Source organism: Panthera tigris, chromosome D1 (assembly GCF_018350195.1).
Source record: "Panthera tigris isolate Pti1 chromosome D1, P.tigris_Pti1_mat1.1, whole genome shotgun sequence".
Classification (NCBI taxonomy): Eukaryota; Metazoa; Chordata; class Mammalia; order Carnivora; family Felidae; genus Panthera; species Panthera tigris.
The window spans coordinates 101,913,491-101,939,814 of NC_056669.1; the positions used below are offsets into that span (position 1 = coordinate 101,913,491).

The 26,324-nt window shown below is 43.4% G+C and overlaps 1 protein-coding gene across 9 annotated transcripts in view; it reads left to right on the forward strand.

Moving 5' to 3' along the window:
• Positions 1-23,985, forward strand: part of CTNND1 (catenin delta 1) — a 51,092-nt gene extending 27,107 nt beyond the window's left edge. For 3 of the 9 annotated variants that reach the window (XM_042957928.1, XM_042957927.1, XM_042957926.1), the window contains 19 exons: positions 1,411-1,529; positions 2,773-3,063; positions 5,278-5,349; positions 6,381-6,533; positions 7,195-7,730; positions 11,079-11,542; positions 12,647-12,830; positions 13,765-13,882; positions 14,345-14,498; positions 14,895-14,912; positions 15,356-15,424; positions 16,250-16,377; positions 16,480-16,630; positions 17,116-17,308; positions 17,653-17,767; positions 18,315-18,402; positions 21,564-21,626; positions 22,426-22,529; positions 23,305-23,985. In XM_042957928.1, the coding sequence (XP_042813862.1) occupies positions 2,869-3,063; positions 5,278-5,349; positions 6,381-6,533; positions 7,195-7,730; positions 11,079-11,542; positions 12,647-12,830; positions 13,765-13,882; positions 14,345-14,498; positions 14,895-14,912; positions 15,356-15,424; positions 16,250-16,377; positions 16,480-16,630; positions 17,116-17,308; positions 17,653-17,767; positions 18,315-18,402; positions 21,564-21,626; positions 22,426-22,529; positions 23,305-23,316 (2,817 nt within the window). In that variant the 5' untranslated portion in view covers positions 1,411-1,529; positions 2,773-2,868 and the 3' untranslated portion in view covers positions 23,317-23,985. The other 6 variants (XM_042957929.1, XM_042957934.1, XM_042957931.1 and 3 more) reach the window with 6 other exon arrangements.
• The last annotated feature ends 2,339 nt before the right edge of the window (positions 23,986-26,324 follow it).

Consider the following 26,324-nt stretch of genomic DNA (forward strand, 5'->3'; position numbering starts at 1 on the left):
TATCCCACACAGCCTCTGCTTCTGCTCTCTTTCAGGCAGAAAATCTCCCCATGCTGTTAGGCCCAGGAATCTGACCCTGTCTTTCTGCTTAACTGTGCTGTCCTCTTCTCCAAATTAGAGCCAGGTGGTTGGCCTTTAAAGCCATGAATGTGGGGAAGGATCGTGCTTCCTGGCCTAGAGCCCTGGGTAGTTTTCCTACAACCTTCCTTAACCCCTTCTTTTAAACTAAAGCTGTAGGGGTAAAAAGGGGCCGTTTATGGGTGACATAAAAGTGGGTGACAAACAGTTTCTCTGCAGCAGGGAGTGTTTTCACTGTATGCCCCATAATAGTGGTGGTTTGGGCTTTTATTAGTAAAGGAGATTACAGGGCAGAGGCTGCCAGAGTGGTAACTGCAGTCTGAGCCCTGTTGAAGCCTAGAACTGGAAGAATCTCTCTTGGGCTTAGAGTCCTCTTGGTATGGAAGGTTCATAGGTCATCGTACATGATGGATAAGGGCAATGGTTAAAATGAAGCAATAGAGAAGAAAAGGGAGCAGCTTTTTGTTTTTTTTTTTTTTTTTTTAAATGAGGTTACTTTTCATTAAAGACCCTTGAGTGGCCTGTTGGGATATAGGGTGGGAATAGAAGAACTTGGCAGTGGACCGGAAGGAAGAACAGGAGTTGATAAGTGTGACTGTGGGAGCGCAGAGCCAGGGTAGAAGGAATTTAGACAGGGTTGCCACATTCTTGGATTTAGGTACTGGATCCGCTGGAAGGAGCTTAGTGGTGGAGGACTAATTAGGGAGTTTATTGGGCACCTGTCTATCTGCTCCTCTGGGTGCTCTTGCTTACAGAATGCTGCGTATACTTTAAGGCACACGGGCCCAAGGGCCCAAGCATTTGTGTTTGGTGGGGCTCTGGGGAGCGTGGGAAAGGGAACTGAAGCAAAAGGCTCAGCCTAGGCTAGTCCCCACATGTCTTCCCCACTACGGCTGTTGCATTGGTTTCTCAATGTCTTTGTGGGCATGCTGGGACTGGGCTTTGAGGTTTCTGCCTTAGAGGTGGGGAGGAGGGGGAAGGGCATTCCAACGACATTTCCCCCCCCAATTTGGTTGCTGGGAATAGGGGGTAAATGAATTTTTATCCATATTATAACCTACCCCTGGTTTTGTACAGAAGTAGTCTATGACAGTAGAATCCAGGTTTTAGTGAAAACTACATCCAACGTCCAAATACCTGAAGACAGAGCAAAGTCCAAAGGGCATTTGTCACATTAAGCAATTCCAAGTCGTATTTTATACATCACTCACTCCCTTCTATTCCCAGATTGTCCTTCTCCCAATACCTGCCCCTGTTCCTCTTATTTTTTTAATATTTTGTGTATATATTATTTTCCTCTCATTCCCATTTTTCCTTCAAATATTTCTGCAGCTGTCTCCTTCCTGCTTCCTCCTTGCTGTGGTGGCTGGGATGCTTCTCCCATGATTTTTTGAATCTAGACTGGGCTGTTCTCTGTATTAAGCCAATCAGTTACGACCTTCTCTTAACAGGTGTGTATGGAATTATGTTTCTTAAGAATAAAATTTTTAAGTGTCTTTTTTCTTTAGGGGGTTGATGAGAGGGTGGTGAAGGAGGGGAAGAGAGTTTATTTTAAAACCTGCCTCTTGACATGGTATATTGTGAGCTGGCCATAAAATCTCCTATGGCCAATTTGTAAGTGAGAAACCTTGTTCAGTCCAACAGTATGACTACAGTGCCCCTCCATTTACTGGCCAACTTGCAGTTAATGTAACAGGATAGGGGGAACTCTTCATTTTTGTATAACTATCATTTATTGTATAACTAGCACACCAACCCTCTAGATACTTGGATATTACCCTGAGTTGGAGTAAGTAAAGATGAAAAATATAGTTGGTTTATTTAGAGCTTTCTGTAGAATAACAGGGATGTAGGAAGTTCCAGCCATTGACTGTCTGGAAATTAGAATATGAACTACTTCAAGGGACAGTTTCAGAGTTTGAGCCTCATGCTCATTTTCCAACTACCCCAGAGAGGCAAAGGTCGCTGCACGGGTACGTTCACATATGGAATTTTTGTGGGTTTTTTTGCTCCCTTGTCTCCTTTAGCTAAGGCACAAGGTTTGCCTTCCAGTATCGTAGTACAGTTTTGAAACATAGAAAGGCCCCTTCATGAATGTATTAAATATGGGGGCCTTCACTTTGTTTCCTGCATTTGATAGCAAGTTTTTAATATTTCCATTTTTAATTGGCCTTCTAATTTAGCATTTTCATTTAGTGTATTTTGCCACCACTGCAACAATTTCAGTGTTCAGATTTGGGGAGGTTGAGGAAGATCTGTGGACCTGTACTGCCCCCTTACCTCTAACAGTGGCTTGCTCTTGCAGGACAGCGAGTGCTGGTCTGTAATGTGGAGTTACAATTTTCATTGAGTTGATGCCAGCAAATTTTCCCAGGGAAAAATAATCTAGTTTTAATCTCCTGTCATGACTGCAGCCCTTAGCCGTATTCTCCCTCTCGTGCCAACAGTATAGACTTGGATCTAGTTGCACCTTTCCATTCAGTAATTATTTCTGGTGAGGTGTTTACCAAAGGGTAACGGGCAAAGGATCCTGCTTGAGCGGACACTGGTGATGGGCTCCCAGGCTTGATGGTGGCTGGCTTTCTGCATCGCAGTAAAACCACAAGAGGGCATCTTTGGCTCTGGGATTAATGATTCATCTGTCTTCTCTGACCTGTGACCTTTTCTCTCCTCTCTCTTACCTTCTCCCGGTAGTGTGAAGTGAGGGGGCCTTCTCCCTCCTTGCTCCTCCCTCTGTGATCCACACCTTCCTTTTTACCCTGTTCTGCGGCGGCTCCGCCCTTTACCTTCATGGACGACTCAGAGGTGGAGTCGACCGCCAGCATCTTGGCCTCTGTGAAGGAGCAAGAGGCCCAGTTTGAGAAGCTGACCCGGGCGCTGGAGGAGGAGCGGCGCCACGTCTCGGCGCAACTGGAACGCGTCCGGGTCTCACCACAAGATGCCAACCCACTCATGGCCAACGGCACCCTCACCCGCCGGCATCAGGTAACCCATCAGACCTGCAGGTAGGACTCTCCATCAGACCTGCAGGTAGGACTTTGGCATGGTCATAGAGAGGCTATGATCCTACCTGGGAAACTACTTTTCCTCATGGTGCTGGGCTGTCCAGTGCCCATGCTTCATGGTGAACCTATCCAGGGGTGTTAAATACTGATATAAGACACGGGATATTGCTGTTCTGCTGAGTTGAGTGGACTTATCTCGAGAAGCATCCGTCTGACTTCTGTTTTGCTGGAGTGGGGTTTCTGGGTTGGGATTCTACATCATGTAGTTTTGAGCTGTAATCAAGTTACTTCTGTTTTCTCTGATTTTTTCCCCCAACTTGGTATCAAAAATTCAAGAAAGTAAATGTCTGCTTAGTGGTTGGTGCAGTTGGGCATCTTGTATTCTCGGCTCCAGTTCAGTCTCCCTCAGGGAACAGTCTGCTCAGAAGGTGTGGCAGTGTCCATAAATTGTGTATTCCCGCTCCGTATTGTCCTTCCGTGCTTGTTTTGTTGGCTTTGCAAATCATGTCTTGGAGGGAAGGGATCATTGGTTAGAGCTGGAGAAGGAGCATCGTGCTGCTATTTAACCCAGATAACCACAGGAGCCAGTGGTCTCTGGGTTGGCTGACTTTGTGATGTGACTTGGGGGAGTTGGGGTTAGAAATGAGAAGTATCTTGTGTTTCCTATGGTTTCTCTGGTCTGACTTTGCTGTGATATAATCTGTCTGAGGTTATGCGTGCGTGCGTGCATGTGTGCGTGCGTGTGCGTGTGTGTGTGTGTGTGTAGAGTAGGCATTGCCCAGTAGACTCCATCTTAAGAGATCTCCTGTGGGAACTAACAACAGTGCTTATGCTGCAGCTTATGCTCCAGTTGCCTTTTTCATTGATTATTTATTTTTTAAGACAGAGAAGGTCCCTCGTGCTGAGGAGCATATTGAGTAAGAGGACAGAAGTCCATTTAGGGGATGATCAGGAACTTGGAGGCAGTGTGTTTGCAAGATTCCTAGGATTTTTATAGGAACCAGAATTGAGGGTCAGGAATGAGAGGTATATATGTTAAGGGGAGAGCAGGACTGCTCAGGCTTGGAGGTGGTGGGGAATTCCAGGATTTAGTACAAGATTTCTCTTTCTGTCTCTTTTTTATTTTTAACTTCTGTTCAGCAGTGAAGCCACACCCTTCCTTCTTCCTGAAAATAATGTTTAACTTCCTCTCCCTGCAGCATTACACTCCCTAGGTAATGGGAGAAGGGTGGGGGAAGTCTCCCAAGGTGGCTGGATCTCACAGTTTTCTATTGGAAGAGGAGCAGTCAAATGTATTTTTACATAGTATAATGTTGTCAGATTATTTCCTGCTGCTTAAGACAGAGCAACTTGTGTTCTGTGGCTCTAAACATTGGTGAAGATGATATTGAGACAACTGTCTGCTTGAGGGGAATTGGGGTACTCATTTTCTTCCTATTGGAAAGAGAGACTCCTATCTCTTGCGTCTCTCTGATATGGAAGTTTCCAGTGGTAGTAAAGCATGAAGATGGACGGAGCAATAAAGAAGGCCTTTGGAGGGGCGCCTGGGTGGCTCAGTCGGTTGAGCGTCTGACTTCAGCTCAGGTCACGATCTCGCGGTCCGTGGGTTCGAGCCCCGCGTCGGGCTCTGTGCTGACCCCTCAGAGCCTGGAGCCTGTTTCGGATTCTGTGTCTCCCTCTCTCTCTGACCCTCCCCCATTCATGCTCTGTCTCTCTCTGTCTCAAAAATAAATAAACATTAAAAAATTTTTTTTTAAAAAAAGAAGGCCTTTGGAAACTCCCCAACCTAGCCTTATATTTTTAAGGGCTTACCTGAGTCTCTGCTATTTACTCAGTCAATAGTTTTTGAGTGCCTGTTATGTGCCAAGCATTGGTCAGGGCACTGGAAATACATCATTGAACAAAACTGACCAAAAAATGAAAAATAAAAATACAACAAACATCTGCCCTCATAGAGCTTACCTTCTTATACTCCAAAGACCCAGTCTGCTAGTACCAGGCCCAATTCCAGTTTTGAGGAAAGTGCTAAAACTAAGGGGTGATGTTGTTCTTTTATAAGTACTTGACAGAAGGACTCCAGGCCACAAATATCATTTTGAAAGCCCTTTTCCTGTTTGGAAAAAAAGATAATTTGTATTTGATAGAGCAAAGGAAGGCCACAAAATGAATTATCTCCTTGTGGGCTGTGTTTCAGAACGGCCGGTTTGTGGGCGATGCTGACCTTGAGCGACAGAAATTTTCAGATCTGAAACTCAACGGACCCCAGGTAACTTCTTTGGTTCACAGTCTCAGCTTTTTCATTTGTATCTTCTTCCTTCCCCAGCCTATAAGAGCTTATGGGTGTCTTGTAAAGTACATTGTAAGTACCCCCCCCCCCACCATTAATTAGGAAAATAAAAAAGTGGAGCTTCAATGTATAGATGATTGTATTTTGGAATGAATCTTAATGGCTGTTGATCTGGTATTTGATCCCTCAATTACTGCATCCCTTTTCTGGAATGGGCGTGCTTCTATTTCTACCTGAAATCTGGTTGGTCTTGAGCCTTAGGCAGTTTCTGAAGGGTACAGAGCCAGTCAGAAGATGGCTCTTTTGGGGATTTTTCTGGTTCATCTTAAAAGTTCTTTATTGGTTGAACTTCTTTTTTGAAGGGTCACTCATATGTAGATGTAGCCGCGGTTAACACAGATCATATTCACTTTGACGACCAGAACTGGGAAGTTAAATCTGCTGTCTGCTGTCTCTGTCACTTGGGTGTTGATGTGGCTATAGTTAACTCAGTTTTTATATATATATATACATATACATATATATGTATATATATATGTTTATACATATATACATATATATGTATATATATATATGTATACGTATATATATATATATGTAATATTTGAATGTTTATTTTTGAGAGGAGAGACAGCATCAGCAGGGGAGGTGCAGAGAGAGAGGGAGACATAGAATCTGAAGCAGACTCCAGACCCTGAGCTGTCAGCACAGAGTCTGACATGGGGCTTGAACCACAAGCCACAGGATCATGACCTGAGCCAAAGTCGGACACTCAACCGACTGAGCCACCCAGATACCCCTCAGTTCATATTTGTTAGATGACTAGAACTGGGAAATTATAGCTTCTGCTCTTTTGTAGAAGTTCAAAACGTGGGGAAAGCTACCCCTCTGAAAATCCTGGGGCCCATGGAAGATGCATGAGAAGTCTTTGTCTCTAGGGAGACTGCTTGTCATTGGGTTGGACTGTTGATCTTTATGGCTGTTCCTTGCTTTTCCTCTTTTCCATACAGGATCACAGTCACCTTGTGTATAGTACCATTCCCAGGATGCAGGAGCCAGGGCAGATTGTGGAGACCTACACGGAGGAGGACCCGGAGGGAGCCATGTCTGTTGTCTCCGTGGAGACCTCTGATGATGGAACTACTCGGCGCACAGAGACCACAGTAAGCTAAGACTTATACGAGGTCGGGGATGATGGAGGAGGTCTTCTTGTGGGCTTCACTGGGAGGGATTAAGAACTTAATTAGGGTGGGGGCACTGGGGTGGCTCAGTGAGTTAGGCACCTGACTTTAGCTCAGGTCATGATCTCACAGTTCATGAGTTCAAGCCCGATGTCGGGCTCTGTGCTGACAGCTCGGAGCCTGGAGCCTGCTTTGGATTCTGTCTCCCTCTATCTCTGAACCTCCCCTCCTTGTGCTCTCTTTCTCTCTAAAAAAAAAAATAAACATAAAAAATTTAACAATTTAAAAATTAAAAAAAAAAAAAAATTAAGGTGGATGAAAGGTGTTGAATGTATGTAGTGGAGGCATAAAGAAAGTGGTCTCTGGCCAGACAGGGAATATAGAAGAGATCTGGGAAAATCTAATGGAATGGGGAAGAAAGAAAGACCTTATAAGGTCTATAGTAGCTTCCTTTATAGGCACAGTTACTGTCAGTGCAGCTGTCCTGCCTGGGGACTTCCTCTAAGATGGAGAGGAGGGTAGATGGTAAAGCGTAAGGCATTTCTAGATAAAGTGGCCTGGCAGTAGGGGTTTATTTCATTTCTTAGAGCAGTCTAGAATTTAAGCTTCTATTGTTCACTCTTTTCTCTTTCCTTACTTGAAGGTCAAGAAAGTGGTGAAGACTGTGACAACACGGACAGTACAGCCAGTCCCTATGGGACCAGATGGGCTGCCTGTGGATGCCTCGTCAGTTTCTAACAACTATATCCAGACTCTGGGTCGTGACTTCCGCAAGAATGGCAATGGGGGACCTGGTCCCTATGTGGGGCAAGCAGGCACTGCTACTCTTCCCAGGAACTTCCACTACCCTCCTGATGGATATAGCCGCCACTATGAAGATGGTTATCCAAGTAGCAGTGACAACTATGGCAGTCTGTCCCGGGTGACCCGCATTGAGGAGCGGTATCGGCCCAGCATGGAAGGTTATCGGGCACCTAGTAGACAGGATGTCTATGGGCCCCAGCCCCAGGTTCGGGTAGGTGGGAGCAGTGTGGATCTGCATCGTTTTCATCCAGAGCCTTATGGGCTAGAGGACGACCAACGTAGCATGGGCTATGATGACCTGGATTACGGCATGATGTCTGATTATGGCACTGCCCGTCGGACGGGGACGCCCTCTGACCCTCGCCGACGACTCAGGTAGGGAAGAAAAGGGGAAGGTAAGGGTCTTTTCAAAATAGTGAAAAGGGACAGCTCTTCTTTTTTTTTTTTTTTTAATTTATTTTGTTCATTTTATTTGTTTTAGAGAGCAAGTGGGGGAGGGGGTAGTGGGAGAGAGAGAATCTCAAGCAGGCTCCACGCTCAGCAGAGTCCATCGCCAGACTTGATCCCACAATCCTGGGTTCATGACCTGAACTGAAATCAAGAGTCAGATGGATGAGCCACCCAGGCTCCCCTCTTCTTTCTCCAAGTGTTTTTGAATAAGAGACGCTTGTGTCTTCCCTTCTGTGATTTTACTAAATACTGACTTGCTTTTTTGTCTCTTTTTCATTATAGAAGTCATATATCTAATTATAGAAAATGACTTGTGATGGTTATTGGTCTACATCCTGAAGAATGGCCTTTGCTTCTTTGCCAAGAGTTTCTGCTGTTTCTGCCTAACCCCCAGTTAGAGATAGGCAGCATCACAAAGGAGCTTGGTGCCTGGGGCTGTGGGACACTCCCTTGCTCTTGTGAATTTCTTCAGCATCTGATTTGGTATTCAGAATTGAGGGTTTTAGGCTTTCTAGGCCAGAATAGACAGTGAAGGGAGAACCCTCCCCGTGGTGATTTTAATCTCAAGTTAAAAACAAACCTTGACCTCACAAAAGCCCAAATTGACACTGTGTTTTGGTTCTTACATTTGATTATAAAATGAAATGGGGGTGGCATCCTTTGAGGGTGGTACATTAGTGACATTCTGAAAGGTCACTAAGCAGCTGCCTCTTCTGACTTTACTACTCATCCCGGAGGATTCTTTGGTGATCTGAAAAAGGGCATGATTGATTGATGTTTGGGCTGGTAGATGGTTTGCCTTGAGAGAATGCTTTGGAATGGGGGTTGGCAAACCTTTTCTGTGAAGGACTAGATAGAACCATTTTAGGCTTTGCGGGCCATGTATAATTTTTGTTGTGTGTTGTTGTTCTTTTTACAAACTTTTAAAAATATAGAAGCCCATTTTTAGCTCTGGGGCTGTGCAAAAACAAGTTTGGCCCATAGGCTGCCAACTCTGCTTTAGATTAAATCAGAGACATAGTGTTTACTAGGCAAGGAAAAATAAGAAGTAAAGGGGAAGATGTATAGATGTCTTGATGGTAAGGCTATCCTAGCAGCTGTTGCTGAATTTCTCTATGGGATCATAACCTTCTAAAGCAAATGCCTTTGTGCTCATTTTCCTCATATTAGGTAGCTTTGGTTAATAATGAACTGGGCTGGGCCCAGGGGTAGAGGCCCCATTATCTAAGCCTGAGTCACTCACCTTTTAGGTATTGTATCATTTGGACAGCTAGTCCAACTCCCATGTGACTCACCTTTCATTGGGGGGAGAGGGCAGTGGGGTGGGCATCAGACCTCAGCTGGTGCAACATGGAGCACTGGTAGATAACAGCTATCACCAAAGAGTCTGCCCAGGGTGTTGGCCCTTCTGCTTGTTAACAAATCTGCCTTTCTGACTTCCTCATTAGTAGAGTGATTGGACCTAGGCAGGTGTGGGTGGCCAGGTCATTCTCTGCTGTCCCTTGCTGTGGCAATTGACATAGAGAGCGTCTGGGGCCTGGTTCTTGGGTCTGTTCCAGGGTGGCACTGGACTTGGAAACCTGCTTGACTAGCAAGAACATTTGCTGCTTCCTGCTCTAGGCCTAGGAGAGTAATACAAGGTCAAACGGAAACAGTAAGGCAGAATGATTAGTGGAAAAAGCACTGAACCAGAAGACTTCTAGTTGTGCCTTTGCCACTAGCTATATAGCCTCAAGCAAGTCATTTAATCTTCCTGGGTACAGCTTTGTTATTTGTAAAACAAGGGAAAGAATGTCATGATCCACTGCTTGTAAAAGAAGGAAATACAACTGAGTGACCAACATCTTGGTTATAGCAATTGTTTTTGTGATTGGTTATATTAAAATAATAATCAAAGTAAAATATGCTCACTAAAAACTAGAAAACCCAGAAAGGCACACCATCCATTGATAAAGACCTATGGTTAACATTTGGTGTGTTTCCTTTCCTTTGGTGCGAGTTCTTTTTTCCTATGCAGGTAAACATACCCTGACTTTCTTTTTTTCTTCTGCTAAACTGGAATCTTACTTAAAATACTGTTCAGTAGCTTATTTTTAAAACTCAGCTCTATAACCTGTTCATTTTGTTTCAATGATATTAAAAAATAGTGATTTTTACTAAATGCTTCGTCCATCTGAGTTGCTGTTGAGTGGCTGATGTTGACAGCTTTGAGGCAGGCCCTTGGTTCCTGGCTAACCTTGAGGGTTGGGCTGACAGTGGGAGGGGTTTTGTGGAACAAACAACAGACTCATTTGGAGAGTTCCACACAATAGATTCTCCTCTCTCCTATGGGAGCCAAAGAGTGAGATGAGCTCACAGATAATGGGTCTCTTCCTTCCTGGTGGTTATGAATAAATAATAGTGTGACAGATTCACCCTCTAGTGGTTGCTGGTAGTACTGAAATAGGAAGAATTCTGGTTAGACTTCTCTAAACCTTCAGTTGCTTTGTTTTTGTACTTTTCTTGGTGACTGGGTATCCCAAATGCTGTGGTGTTCTGTAGCCTCTGTTTTGACAGAATCTGAGGTATTTAGAAATTAGAGGCTAGAAATCCTATCTCAAACATATTTGTTGAATAGCAGAGATGACGTTGGGGTGGACTGTGAAAATTAATGTTCAGGCTCATACCAAAGCGAAGTCCTCATGTGATGTACCAAGAAGGCATGTACTGTTTTTACTCTTATCGCCTCCTCTCTTATAATTTCCAAAATAAGATAAGGAGAGGCTTAAATAAGAAGTGTGTTTAAGGGTCTAATCCCAGCAGCTGTTTCCTGTGTGTAAATGCCTCATTTCCTGTTTAGCTAAAGGCTTGTAAGAACTGTTCTCAGACATTGTTTGCTGACTTCTTTGGTTTAACCCTGTCATCTGAGTGTTTATTTCAGTCTCTATCCAGAGAGGTTAGCTGTCAGGTATCATTTAAGTGCTAAGCAGTCAGGATTTGGTTCTTTTTTTGTGATTAACGTCTCTGAATATTTGTTACTCTCTTCCAAGCTAGTAAACTTGATAGGAAAGAAAGGTAGTTTTAATCTAAATGCAGATGCCTTTAAAATTGTTACCTTCTCTCCTTAAGAAAAATTGATCACCGCATCATTTATGCAAAGGAGAGGTAAGATCTAGTGTACTGGAGCTGAAGTTACTCTTGCCTTGGAGGTGAGGGGTAATGGGAGCTCACCGGGAAACCAGACTCAACAACTTGATGTATTTGTCTTTCCTCTTGGTTTTTCCAACACTGCAGGAGCTATGAAGACATGATTGGTGAGGAGGTGCCATCGGACCAGTACTATTGGGCTCCTCTGGCCCAGCATGAACGGGGAAGTTTAGCAAGCTTGGATAGCCTGCGCAAGGGAGGGCCACCACCTCCCAACTGGAGACAGCCAGAGCTGCCAGAGGTGATAGCCATGTTAGGGTTCCGCCTGGATGCTGTCAAGTCTAATGCAGCTGCGTACCTGCAACACTTGTGCTATCGCAATGACAAGGTGAAGACCGACGTTCGGAAGCTCAAGGGAATCCCAGTACTGGTGGGGCTGTTAGACCACCCCAAAAAGGAAGTGCATCTTGGAGCCTGTGGAGCTCTCAAGAATATCTCTTTTGGGCGTGACCAGGATAACAAGATCGCCATAAAAAACTGTGATGGTGTTCCTGCCCTTGTGCGATTGCTCCGAAAGGCTCGTGATATGGACCTCACTGAAGTCATTACTGGTGAGTTACAAGCACAAGAGGACTGCTCGGTTGGGGTTACTCTTACCCCTAGAGATGTTGAGAGCTAGAAGGATTTCCAGTCCTTTTATTTTTGAGTCAAGGTCGTGAACTGGTGGTCTTTGGGTCAAATCCATCTCACAGATTTGTTTGGATCACACAGGGTTTTCAAAATTTTAAAGAATTGGTTGCTGATGTTTAAAATTCAGAAGATTTCACTTAAAATTCCAGATTCTTGGCTTCTGGTAAAAACGTGCAAGGATTGGTAACAGTGGGTTTATTTTGCTCCCTGACAGTTGGTCTGAGCTGATTGGTACGTGTGCGCTCCAGTTTGCAATAATCCTGAACGTATTCTATTGCCTTTAGCCAACTACTGCCATGTAGGAAGTTGTCTCCCAAACACTGAAGCTGGGTGTCTGCCGTTTTTCTACTCTCTTGTAATTTCTTTTAAGTATCTGCTTCTGACATACCTGCCTGGCGTGTGTAGACAATCGAGCTTGTGGCCCTTGCTTTAGAAGAGTTGTTTTTCATGTTGTGGGTCGTGATTCATTAGTGCATGTTAAATACAGTTTTGTGAATCCCAATCAGTATTTCAAGAGAAAGAGAGAACAAAAAATAGGGTAGATTATTAGTTCTTAGGACTGATCTTGCCCATCAGGGGACATTTGCAATGTCTGGAGACAGACAACTTGGCTTGTGGGGAGTGCTACTGGCATCTAATGAGTAAAAGCCAGAGATGCTAAACATCTAACAGTGGACAGGTCAGCTTCCCACAACAAAGAATTATCTGGCCTAAAAGGTCAGTGGCGCTGAAGTTGAGAAACTCTGGTAGAGATAGCCCAGAGAGCATTGCTTATAGTAAGTATTACTTTATGAAATTTTATTTCATGACATGTATGTATGTATGTGTATGTTGAGCCATAATGTATATTTCTTACCGTGAGTCACAAACAAAAGCTTGAATATTAGTATAATGTATCTGGTTATACCAGATTATAAAGTATTGGGGAAGATTGAGAAATGATGGAGTAGGGGATTCTCTTCGGCTTTCTTCAAACATCCTGTGTTGGGTGTTGGAGAGGTTATCTGATGAGTTGTCTCTGCCAGGAACCCTGTGGAATCTCTCATCCCATGACTCAATCAAAATGGAGATTGTGGACCATGCACTGCATGCCCTGACAGATGAGGTGATCATCCCACACTCTGGTTGGGAGCGGGAACCAAATGAAGATTGCAAACCGCGCCATATCGAGTGGGAGTCGGTGCTTACCAACACAGCTGGCTGTCTTAGGTAACGTAAGGGCTTCAAGAGTATGAAGATTGAAGTTTTGAGGACTAACATTTTTTTTTTTTTCTTTTTAAATTCTTCAGCCTGTCACTCAGCCTCCATTCCTGTGACTGGAGGAATGACTCTGACTCCAGCCTGTCTTCCACCTTTGTCACTACTCCTTTGTATGCCACATACGTTCGCTACGCTGGTTTACTTGTTCTCTGCACATCCTCACTTCTGTGCCTCTTTGACTTTGTTCATTTAATTTGTAAATGTTTGTTCAATATCTACCACACGTAAAGCAGTTGTCAAGTCCTGAGCTTGGAGCTTTTGTGTGTATCTGTGTCCCTGTCCTCAATGATATGTATTTCAAGTAAGGCTGCAATGAGTGAACAAAAGGAATACAAAATGTACTAGAAGGGTAGGGGGAGGAACTGTTCTTCCTTCAGTCCACATCACCCCTGTCTCTTTTATCTTTTTTTTCCTACAGATTTTTTTTTTTTTTTTTTTTTTTTAAGTAATCTCCACACCCATTGTGGGGCTTGAACTTAAAACCCCAGGATCAATAGTCGCACGCTCTACCGGCTGAGCCAGCCAGGCGCCCCTCCTTATTTATCTTTTGAGGCTAAACTCAAAAATGCCTTTATTTCATGAAAATTTTCTTGATATCTTCTTTCTCTCTTTGGAGTATACCCCTGTGTTCTCTGCCCCATTCTTCATTCGTCCTTCCATGAAAGAAGTATCTATTCTATCTTAAAGCACTGTTAACAGTATAAATGTCCTGAAAGCAGGGATTGTCTTAACTTTTCTCTAACCGCAGTGCCTTGCTTATAACAAGTACTCACTATTTGTTATAGTGAAAAGAAAAGATACAGAGGAGGCTTGTAAATGTTGAAGATATCAAGGGAGGATTTCTAGATTTGAGTCATCTTGAAGCCTCTCCCTTTCCCCTCAGGAATGTCAGCTCAGAGAGGAGTGAGGCTCGCCGGAAACTTCGGGAGTGTGATGGTTTAGTGGATGCCCTCATTTTCATTGTGCAGGCTGAGATTGGGCAGAAGGATTCAGACAGCAAGGTAAGTTGCCGGCTGAGTGAATTCCATTCACAGCAACCATGAGGCACCGGGAGTGCAGACCTACCATCTCAGGCTTTCAGATGACCTGAGGTATCTGTACCAGCTCCTGTTCCCTAAAGCAGATGTTCACCATGGTTTTCTTTAGAATTTCCTTCACCTGTATAATCTATTTTAAAGCTGTTTAGCTATATTTCCAAGGTTCTATATTTTCCTAAGTAGGAAAAAGGGTGACCCTCGGTTTTGTGTCACACACCAAATGGTGGCAGAAACCTTCCAGTAGCCTGAGGCTGCAAGGATTTTGAGAGGCTTGGTGCACTTAAGAGGCTTTGTGAGAGATGACAGATTGGGCTATGCTTTTGGGGATCAGTATTTTAATACTTGGATCATGGAAACCTGTACTTGCTGGGAAATCACTATAGGCATTCTCCTCGCTCACCGAGCCCTTTATCTTGTGTCCCCAAGCTTGTGGAGAACTGCGTTTGCCTTCTTCGGAATTTGTCATACCAAGTTCACCGGGAGATCCCACAGGCAGAGCGTTACCAAGAGGCACCTCCCAACGTTGCCAACAATACTGGGCCACATGCTGCCAGTTGCTTTGGGGCCAAGAAGGGCAAAGGTGAGTTTTGGTTCTTTGTTCCTTGCTCTTTAATGTAGGATGGGAAAGGGAAGGAACTCTTTTAGCTTTAGGCACAAAATACTTGCTGAGCGGTACATGAGTCTGCCTAGTCAAGGATATCTCCTCGCTCTGCAGCCGCTTCCCCAGTGTCGTGTTCTCCATTCATGGCGGTGATCATGGTGGTGGTGGTGGTCATTGGTATCAGTTTGGGGGCAGTGAAGGATGAGAACTCAACTAATCTGGGGCCTTCTCCCCCATTCCTCCTTTGTGTTTCCTGTGTTTTTCTTTTCCTCCTTGCTTCCCTGCTTATTTGCCCATGATCCTGTTGACATCTCTCTCCTGCATTTTTCTTCCTTCATTTCTCTCTGCTTTCCACCTTGGGTGACGCACTGGAAGATGAGTGGTTCTCCAGAGGTGAGTGGAATCTTTTAAGGCGCTTATGGACTTCTAATTTGCATGCTTTGGTTTTAGCTTCCCTAGTATTTCCTAACCCTTCCCTGTGGATGCATGTAGGAAAATTCAGTTGAGGAGGACCATTGAAACAAGTTCAGCTCTTTGGAGCTAATGGCTCATGGCATGCTATTTCTGGATAGCAGACCCAGGTATCAGAACTCAGGACAACAGCAACAACGGTGCTTATCCTTATCTTACCTGTCTGCTGCCTGTTTTCTGTCCTTGCTTCTGCACAGCCCCCTGCTGGGACAGCTTGTGGGGGGGGGACCTTGTTTTTTGTTTTTTTCCCCCCTCTTGATGTATCTCTGATCCAAAGATTTTGACTGAAGAATAAAAAGTACACTATGTGGACTCTTTCCTTTCTTAAACTTTTTCCCCTCCCCTCCTTTTTTTAATTTCCAAAGGGAAAAAACCCACAGAGGATCCAGCAAACGATACAGTGGATTTCCCTAAAAGAACTAGTCCTGCCCGGGGTAAGTTATCTTTTTCTTTTTAGTCTCCAGGGATCTCGGTCTCATATATATATATTTCACAGACAAGTGTTTGGTAGCCTAACAGTAGACTCTGCAGTATGATCACTGTTTTCTGTCCTCCTACTCTGGGCATGGAATGATGGTGGAGCACTGGGAAACTGGTATTGTAGCAGTAACTTAGGAAAGATGGCTTGTTGTGGCAACTTTTCAGATTATTGGAGGATGGGTAGGGTCCTGAACCCATCTAGGCCAGAAACGGAGGTGCTCTAAGTAACCACTACTGTCCTTAGGACTGTAATTGTTCTAAGAAGCCTCTTTCTCACAGTTTGGGTGTTTATGTTTACCAGTACAGTGAGTTTAAAATTCACAGTTCTTCATGGATGTAAAAATTTTAGATGTTGTTAAATCTAGGATAGGCTTTGTACTTAGTCATAGTAAAGGTAGACAGAATGATTCAGTTAAGTTAGAAATAATTCACTTGAGATGAGGAATCTTTAACCCTGAGCGGTGTCAGTGGGCACCTGAATGCCCTGAGTGCCAAGGCCAAAGTAGACTGTGGAAGAGAAGAGACAAAGAGGAAAGAGAGAAAGGAGTTGCATATGAGTTGAGGTCTGTTCTGCTCTTCCCATGGATGAATTATTCTTAAGAAGGCATGGAATCAAGCCTCTGAGTTTGCTCTTGGGTGAGTGGGAGAGTATAGGGGGTCTAATGGTATAGGAGCATAAATCCATCAATCCAGAGTACTGAGGCTGAACTTCAACCAGCCAGAGCCTGGTGTTTAGGTCATGACTAGCATCCCCTGCTTTCCTGCCCTTTCTTGTGCAGGCTATGAGCTTTTATTTCAGCCAGAGGTGGTTCGGATATACATCTCACTCCTCAAGGAGAGCAAGACTCCTGCCATCCTAGAAGCCTCAGCTGGAGCTATCCAGAACTTGTGTGCTGGGCGCTGGACGGTGAGTACCTTTCAGAGAATAGACTTAGAGATGGGAGAACTTACCTAACTAGTTTGCCACCGTTTGTAATCTGTTCCACCTCTTCTTGTGTGTTACTTCCAGTACGGTCGATACATCCGCTCTGCTCTGCGTCAAGAGAAGGCTCTTTCTGCCATTGCTGACCTCCTGACCAGTGAACACGAGCGTGTAGTGAAAGCTGCGTCCGGAGCGCTGAGAAATCTGGCGGTAGATGCTCGCAACAAAGAACTGATTGGTAAGGAGTTGGATGCACACGGTTAATCTCAGTATCAGTACCAAGCCTTTAGTCTGGCAGATGCTAAATAGTTATTATTGCAGTGACTGAGAGGAGGGATCCTGGCTAGTCCTCCATAGTTTGTGGTTCTGAGGGTTCTAGTTTAATGGTTCTTAGAAAGACAAGAACTGGTAACTCTTCAAAACTAGAATAAAAACAGCTATTCTTCATTAAGCACTTGCTTTGTTAGTGGGCGTTGTAACATATTTGATATAAAGTATTCACATAGTTTCAATGTGACTAAAGGGGAGAATAAATAAAGGAGTAAGAAGGACCATATGTTCATGGCTCTTCTGATACGATAACCCCATAGCAAAATGAAGTTGATTCATGTGGACAGTGAATTGCACTTAATATGATTGATGCAAGTAAGTACAGTGTTAGGCTCCATATACTGGACTTGCTTTGTTCTCCCTGCACACAGTCCTTCTGTCTTAACGCTGTAGGTAAACATGCTATTCCGAACTTGGTAAAGAACCTGCCAGGAGGGCAGCAGAGCTCTTCCCAGAATTTCTCTGAGGACACTGTGGTCTCTCTTTTGAACACCATCAATGAGGTTATTGCTGAGAACTTGGAGGCTGCCAAAAAGCTTCGAGAGACACAGGGTATTGAGAAGCTGGTGTTGATCAACAAATCAGGGTGAGTTTAACACTGAAAATGACAACTGGAAGAGTTTGTGTGTGAGAGGGGAGTTACTAGGAAGGAGCGTTCCATGTTTGCTTTCTTATTTACATATAAAGTGTGAAGAGATAATGCTGTCTTAATGTTTTGTCTTAATGTTGAGCTATAAATTGATAACAGACCTGTTGCATCAAACATTTTTTTGTGTCACTGTTTGGGACACAGTACAATACTTGGTGAATACTTGATCTTGCCCATTTTGGCATTTCTTCTTATGTTACATTATATTGGAGAGTACAGGCTCTCAGCTTCCTCCTTGGTCTTAACACCCAAATTCCATATCGTATTACTTTCCTCAAAAGGAACCGTTCAGAAAAAGAAGTCCGAGCAGCAGCACTTGTATTACAGACAATCTGGGGATATAAGGAGCTGCGGAAGCCACTGGAAAAAGAAGGATGGAAGAAATCAGACTTTCAGGTAGAGTAACTCTTGGGCCTGAGACTTGACCCTTTTTTCCCTTGGTTTCACGTAACACTTTTGTCTTTGGTTCCTTCCTCCTCACTATTGCCTTAAGTCCTGCTTTATCCCAAGTCTTTCTGAGTAAGGAGATCATTCAGTTTACTCCTTCCCCAAAAAGAACGATGCTATGCTTCATTTGGTGCCAGAACAGCTGTGGTTCTCCTCGGTGCCACAGCATGCTGTCCACATTGGTGGGGACGAGGGAAGATGGCCTGTTTGACTTTTCCCCAGATGTGCCATAGCCCCTTGAAGGAATTTACTGGAAACTAGGTCACCTTCTGATAGTGCGAGTGTTTGGTACCTCTGTAATCTCCTGTTCAGGAACATAAATAGAAGCCACAAAACCCTCATTTGTTTCACTATGTAGATATTTAACCCATATGAGGTACCTTTTGGGAAGAGCTATATTTGGGAATAGGAACCTAAAGATCTGTGCCCATTGGGAAATAAAATATGGGTGAGTTCAGTATTCTGTGACATTGTTGCATTTTATGTTTGCTTCCAGGTAAATCTAAACAATGCTTCTCGAAGCCAGAGCAGTCATTCATATGATGACAGCACTCTCCCTCTCATTGACCGGAACCCAAAATCAGGTACAGTGTCTGGGGGGCGTACCCCTCTGCTTTTACTCCACCACGGCTATTCTTCAGTGGGCTTACTTCCCGTGGAATAGAATATGTATTTGTTACTGCATGAGCTAGTCTTTTGGTAGACGGTAATAATACTTTACCTCAGGATTGTACCACAGAGGCTGGTAGGCCTGAGCATTAGAAGAGAAAACAGGCAGTAGCCTGGAAGTGATCCTGTCTTTGCTTGCGGACTTACAACTGTTTTCTCTGTTTGAGAGATAATTGACATATATCATTGTGTAAATTTAAGGTGTACAACATAGTGCTTTGATGTATGTATATATTGCATAATGATTATTTTTTGGTTTTTAAATTTCCACATAATACCATGTAATATGTGGACTGTTGAAAAATTAGAAAATTCAGGTAACTAGAAAAATAACAACAAAAATCACTTATTTCTGTTACCCAGAGATCACTGCTGCTATTTGTGGTTTTATCTTTTAAACACTTTTGCCGTGTGAGCAAATAAATTTTGCGCCCCAAAGATGAATTAGCATATTTTATGAAACATTTTCTTTTTCATGAAAGTGTGTGCTGTAACCCTTATTATCTTGCTGACACTTGGCTTTTGCCTCCATCAGGGTTCTCTCTCTCTTTTTTTTTTTAAGGTTTTTATTTTGAGAGAGACAGAGTGTGAGCAGGAGAGGGGCAGAGAGAGAGGGAGACAGAATCCAAAGCAGGCTCCAGGCTCTGAGCTGTCAGCACAGAGCCCGACACGGGGCTCGAACTCACAAACTCTGAGATCACGACCTGAGCCAAAGTCGGACGCTTAACTGACTGAACCACCCAGGTGTTCCAACATCGGGGTTCTTGTGATGTGGTGTGAGGATCCCCATGTCTGTTGACATCTGTGCTGATTATGCAGAAGCAGTGGGAGTGTTTGCAGCAGCAGCTCTGGCACCAACCCCACACCACTGGCCGTCCTAGGCTTCGTGGCCATGCGCTCACAATGTAAAAAAGAGCCAGTTTCACTTGTTAATGTACTTGATGGAGCTGTAAGAATTACTAATTTTATTGTTTGTGACCTTGAGCACACGTCTTTTTGAAATCTCCCGTGCTGATGAAATAGGAAGTACTTGGCGAGCCCTGTGCTGCATCCAGAGTGTGGTAGTGGACCTGGGGGAAAGCACAGGTGCTCTAGTTGGAGTTTCTGAGTGGACCAGCCACTCTTTTTACGGAATGCCATTTTTACTTGGGAAAAAATGGCAAGCTGTGGTTTTAGACTTGAGTATTTGCTAGACATTTTCTCAAAAATGAATGCAATGAGCTTGTCACTTTCAGGAAAAATAACTGACAGTACTTGTTGCCTGAATTTTCAAGTGAGAAACTTGTACCTGCCATTATGAGCCTGATAACACACCCATACTTAAAAGACTATTTATTTATTTATTTATGGCTTATTTTATTTATGGGGTGGGGACGTGCAGAGAGAGAGAGAGGGAGAGAGAGAATCCCAATCAGGCTATCTATCTATCTATCTATCTATCTATCTATCTATCTATCTATTTATTTATTTATTTATGGTTTATTTTATTTATGGGGTGGGGACACGCAGAGAGAGAGGGAGAGAGAGAATCCCAATCAGGCTCTATACTGCCAACACAGAGCCCGACATGGGGCTTGAACTCATGAAACTGAGATCATGACCTGAGCAAAAATCAAGAGTCGGATGCTTAATCAACTTTAATCAACTGAATCGCATGGGCACCCCAAATGTCAAAATGGTTTGACATTTTAATCAAACCAGTGGTGATAGTAATGAATGCGATTTTTTTTTTTTGATGTTGTATAATGAAATGTGTTAACATGTAGAAGATCTGCATTACTCTATGAACCAGTATTTTCCAAATGACTAGTGTGTGGTGTTTCAGAATCATGAATGGGTAACTGACCCATTCAAAGTGCAAGACAGACCAATGCATTTTAATTTAACAAAGTATGAAGAAGAGGTCATTCATTTGGATTCAGATTCTACATTACTGCCAACTTTAGAGAAACTCTACTTGCTCTTTAGAGAAATTCTACTTGTTGTGTATTAGTGTACTATCAAAGACTGTACACAATTATCTGAAAAAATTGTTGAAAATTCTTTTTCCAACTTTTTGTCTGTGGGAGGCTGGATTTTCTTCATATACTTCAACTAAAATAACATCATGACAGATTGAACACAGAAGTAGATAGGAAAATCCAGCTGTCTTCTATTAAGCCAAACTTTAAAGACATGTGCAAAAATGTAAAAAAAAAAAAAAAAAAACAACAAAAAACCAAAAACAAAAACCCACAAACCTGCTTTTAAAAAACATTAAAATGTTAACATGGAATAAGTTTTTTTTTAACTTAAATGTTTATTTTGAGAGAGAGAGAGAGAGCGAGCACAGGGGAGAGGCAGAGGGAGAGGGAGAATCCCAAGCAGGCTCCGCACTGTCAGCATAGAGCCTGAGGTGGGGCTTGATCTCATGAATCATGACCTGGGTTGAAATCAGGACTTAGAAGCTTAACCGACTGAGCCACCCAGGCACCCCTATTTTTACTGTTAAAAAATATATATATTTAATTAATTATTTATTTATTTTTGAGAGAGGCAGACCAAGTGGGGTAGGGGCAGAGAGAGAGGGAGAGAGAAAACCCCAAGCAGGCTCTACACTGTCAGTGCAGAACCCAACATGGGGCTCGAACAGTGAGATCATGACCTGAGCTGAAATCAAGAGTCAGGTGCTGAACCACCTGAGCCACCCAGATGCCACCCTATTTTTTCTTTTAAGTGAAATACTTAAAATTTCTCAGTACAGGAAAATAGTAATATATATATATATAACTGACACCAGTGAATACTTTTTGGATCTTCATAATTTTTAAGACTGTGTAAAGGGGTCTGGAGACCAAATAATTTAACAAGTACTTGTTAAGAGTGAATGGTTGTTAAGGGTGAACGTTAGGGTTCCATTGGAAAGGGATCTCTTAAGTCCCATGAGGGCTTTGTCTAGTGCCTGGCACATAGTGGGTGCTCAGTAAAAATTTGATGGGAGGGAGGGAGGGAGGACCAACCAGAGAGCAATTTTTATGATGAGTATAGATTTTGAAGAGTTGGTTTTTGACCTGGATAACTTTCTGACTCCGTATAGATAAGAAACCTGATCGGGAAGAAATTCAGATGAGCAGTATGGGATCAAACACAAAATCATTAGGTAGGTGATTAATTCCTGCCTAAGGACACGGAGTTATATTTCATTGGGATGAGAACTGTCTGGCTCTGCAGTTTCTTTTCTAGCACCTTCATCATCCTGGGAGAGCATTCATTGGCTGGACATTTCTATTTGGAAGGATGTGAGGAGATTTAGTGAAACTTGATATATCTACTTTCTTCCACATTCCCACATATTCAAAGGTTCAAAAAAACCCCCAAATCTTCATTCACCCTTATCCCCACCCCCACTTACTGCAGAATAATGTTTGGGTCCTTAAACTGTTACCGAGTTTCACAGGCTGACCCCAGGTTCCCTCTCCATCTTCTTTCCATGTACTCTGTTTCAGCCCACCTGGTCTAATTTGCTATTTTGTCTCTTTACTCTACTTTTTAAATTTTTCTCAGAGCATACTTCCTCCTGGAATGCCCTTCTTCCCCTTTGCTTTGCTAAATTTTCTTTATCCCCGGAGGCTTAACCAAGTCCTGTCTCCTTTGTTAGGTGCTTCCTGACTGTTGCAGCACCCCTACGCTCTCTTCTTAATTCCAATACCATTTATAGACAGATCTCTTCTGTTTTGCTTTATTATCATATGTCATACTCTGTGTGTTTCATTTGTCTTCCCAACTAGATTCAAATTATTTTTAAGTCAGGGACCTTAAGTCAAGGACTAGAACTTAATGACTTTCTGGAGCATTTGACAAAGTTTACTTCCCAACAGGGGTGCCTAATTCACACTTACCTGTTTAATATGTATGGTACACCAGAAGGAATATCGTATTTCTTGTACTTTTTTCATTAGATAACAACTATTCCACACTGAATGAGAGAGGGGACCACAACAGAACACTGGATCGATCCGGGGATCTAGGTGAAATGGAGCCATTGAAGGGAACACCCCTGATGGTAAATTCTCTTTTATATACTCTTGTCCTTCTAAGGCTAGTTCTGTTTTGAAACCTTCATGTTTTGTGAAATGGGAAGAAAGTACCTAGTGAAAGACAGTATCCTTTTCTGATAGGGATTTTCAGGAAAAGTAGGAGTTTTGACTCCTGTTGAGATTTCTTGGGTCATAATTCTGCAACGGTCAGGTTAGGAGAAGGAAGACCATAAATGTATTGCTGATGTGACTAATGCCAATAGATCTATTCTCATACATTACTCTCTTCCTGTCCCTGCCCTTTCTTGAATATCTTGCCCTTTTCTTACTATTATCTTGTTTTGTTTGAGTTGACCAGTTTCGGGATTTTCCTTAGGTTTGGCACATACTCACGAGGTTTCTATTTCCTTACTCTCATACTAACAAATTGCATGTGTTCACAGCAGGACGAGGGGCAGGAATCTCTGGAGGAAGAGTTGGATGATGAGGGGGACCAAGTGTCTAACCCCTCCATGGTATGTCCTCCAGCCACCCCCAAGATCGTCCTTGAGGAAGGAGGTCCCTATGTGCCAGCAGTTTGCCAATCAAGCTGATCCACTCGGGCCAGAGACCCTAGTCTCAGCCGCTTGGCGCTTGGGGGTGCTGCTTCTGTGATGATTGCCTCTTAAGAGGCTGGGACGTGCCTCCAGTGATCTGATTCTCCATTCCGTGCTGCTTTCCTCCCTCCGGATTTGCTCAACTGTCTTTTGGTTCTCCTCATTCCCAACCCTATTGACATTTCTTTCTCTTTTTTCCCTACAGCAGAAGATTTAGCACCACTGTCTGCGCTACATCTGGGCTTATAATATATGTACTTTTATTTTTTGGTGGCGAAATGGACTGATGATTTTTCCCTTTCTTCGCTGGACTGTTGTGCCAACTGCCAGGCTGCCTCCTGCCCTTATAGCCCTAAGTGGCCACCTTCTTCCTACCAACTCCTACCTTCTTCCAGTGAAGCTTAATTGTCCCTCCTCCCCCGTCCAGATCCCCTCCAGTTGCTCCCAAGAAGCCTGACTCAGTTATATGCATATCTTGAGAAACTGCTGCAAATTAGCTCTTTTTGCCAGTTCTCCCTGGAACTCTTGGCCTTGTGTGGAGGGAGGGAGAGAGTGGGAATCCTCACTGGAAGCTGTGGGAAGAATTGGAAGTTACATGCTGTCTATGCAGTGTCTAGCACTCTGATAAACTGATGATTCTTAATCAAGATTTTTTTTTTCTTGGTGGGGAAGGGACTTTTATTTTTTTGGAGAATCGGAAGTGTGAGCTCTTCCCGTATTCCTGATGACTATTTTTGAATCAAAGAAGGCTGGCAACATTGGCACATTCCACCTGGCAAGGGCCCTTGAGTAAGTGAAGGTCTCCTAGAACTGAGATTAAGAAACCTTGATCTCATCTCCAGGCCAGGGACCACTGTGGACCTACAGACTCCATCTCTTCTCCAAGCCTCATGCCAACCCTCAGCTGCTGCCACTGCCCTTTACTAAGGCTGTCCTTAATCTTCCTCTCCCATCCTGTGAAATGTCTGCTGACTTGGCCTGGCCATTTGCAAGAGGCTGTAGAAAGAGGAGAATGTGTCAAGGAAGACTTTTTGGGTGAGAAGGATCAGAAAGATGTCTTCTGGGGAGGAGAAGAACCTCTAGCAGGAGCTAGTAGGAATGTACATGAATCAGTTAGTCTGAAACTGGCAGGAAGCTTTGAAGCTGGCTTCTCCCCTGCCCTTCTTTCTCCTTTTCTTACCCTTCTAGCTCTGTCCTCCCCTGCCTCTTCCCTGGATTGGTTGGCTGACAAAAGGACTTGATGTACATACTCCTGCCCCCTTTACCCTTAAAAGGTGGGGGATCGCCCCTGGATTTGCCTCTTCTTTGTGCCTTTGGCCTGGGGTGCATCTCCTCCTTCCCTTCCATGTGCCTTTCTTTGCCTCTGCAGTCTCATTTTCATGATTTTGCAAATTATATTTTGTTGCTTTCTTACCCACTATTGGCCCTAACTAGCAGAAAGGAGGGATGACCTAGAGAACCTTAGATTCTCCACTGGGAATTGGTAGAACCTCTGATTTCAGCCATTCAGCTTTGCTCAATAGTATATGGTTGGGGTTTTGCAAACATCCTGTTCTGATGAATCTCAAAATGTGGGAGGAGTGAGTGGTGCGACTCTTACTCCTTAGTTGCCCAGAATTTATCGTCATCTCCCAAGGGACCGGAGGGAAGTTGCATCTGTGCCCTCCCTGCCCCACCCCACCCCCAGCATCTCCTCCTTTCTGTTTAGTGTTTATTAGTGGGTTGGGCTAGAGGAATCAGCTGCTATGCTGGTTGATTTTTTTTAACCCTTTTCCTTATTTGCCTTTTACTCCTCCCCTTAATCTAAAAGCTCTGTTCAATGCAACTGGAAATCTTTATCCTTCTCTCTCCCCCTTCCCTTATATATTGAGGCTATGGGGTAGGAGACAAGTGCACAACCCACCACCCCCCTTCCCTTTCCCCTATGCATTAAAATCCCTTATTTACCACCCCCCCACCCCCCCATTTCTTCCCACTCCTTTTCTGGCAAAAAGGAGCCTTTTCCTCTCTGTGACCCTAAGAACATACTGCACAGGGGAAATTGCCCCCATCTGGACCTGGCTCCACTCTTGGTTTCTCTTGTCCTCTTCTGCTCTTTTCCTGGTGCTCTTTTTCTCGGTGGGGTGTGGGTAATAGAACAGCCATGGGCTTTTGGGGACCTTTAACTATTTTTTTTCTTTTTTGTTTATAAAAACACTAAACATTCAATTCCAGAGAACCAAAAATCCCACCTCCCCACCGAACAGTACTAAGGGGCGTGTCTTCTGCTCCATACCTTTTCTGTTTTCCTTTCTCTCTTGTTAATGCTTTTAAAAACAAATGAGTTTTTTATATAAATAAAGTTTTTAAAGTGTGTATGTGGGGGGTCTGTGTCATTTCTTCACTTTAAGCTGTATCTCTTCCTTCCTTTTCATTTCGGTTATTTCCTTATGTGTATCAGTGTCCTTCTTCTCTCCAGAGCAGCCAGAAGGGGGTTTACCAGGAGCGGATTACTTTGAGCTCAGTCCTAAGTCTTACCAAGCAACATTGTTGGTAATTACATATGAAACATTTTCCCCCTCAAGATTCTTAAAAATTAAATGTGGGGCACGGGAAGCTTATTGCTAACTTAGAGATAGGAAACTGAAGTATAGGAATTAATGACTTTCTTAGTCACTGGATTTGTTTTGCAACATTTGACAAAACTAACGTTGAACAAAAGCCCATTGCGATACGTGGCCCTCTTGAACATTTAACTTTATGGGTAGAAGATTAGAAGCTAACAACTCCAATTGCCTTCCTCCAATATGCCCTCATATTTCATAAATATGAAAATGTAGAATTAAAAGGCTCATGTGTATAAGTACTGAATACTGGGCCAGAATGTTGCTTTTCAGGCTATCAGTAATCCTTTAGTAAGAAGACAAGGGACAGACCTATAGCTGCTTTTGTGTCCTACCAAGTAATATGTGGGTGAGTCACAAACACTTGCTGGGTTGACAGGGATTGTCTTTACTGCAGAGGCCAAGGATTAAGACCTATGGAAAGAGACTTATTTTTCTGGGGCGCCTATTTCCTGTTATATAATTTAAAAAAAAAAAAAGTGAGAATTTATGTAAAATGCTTTGCTGTATGCCCAATCTTTAGATTAAAAATCTATAGCTTCTGATGATGGTCATGTCTCAATTTTGTTGAACTAGGTCTTGAGTATGAAAACTTTGTTGGGCCAGTGAGACCAGGAAATCT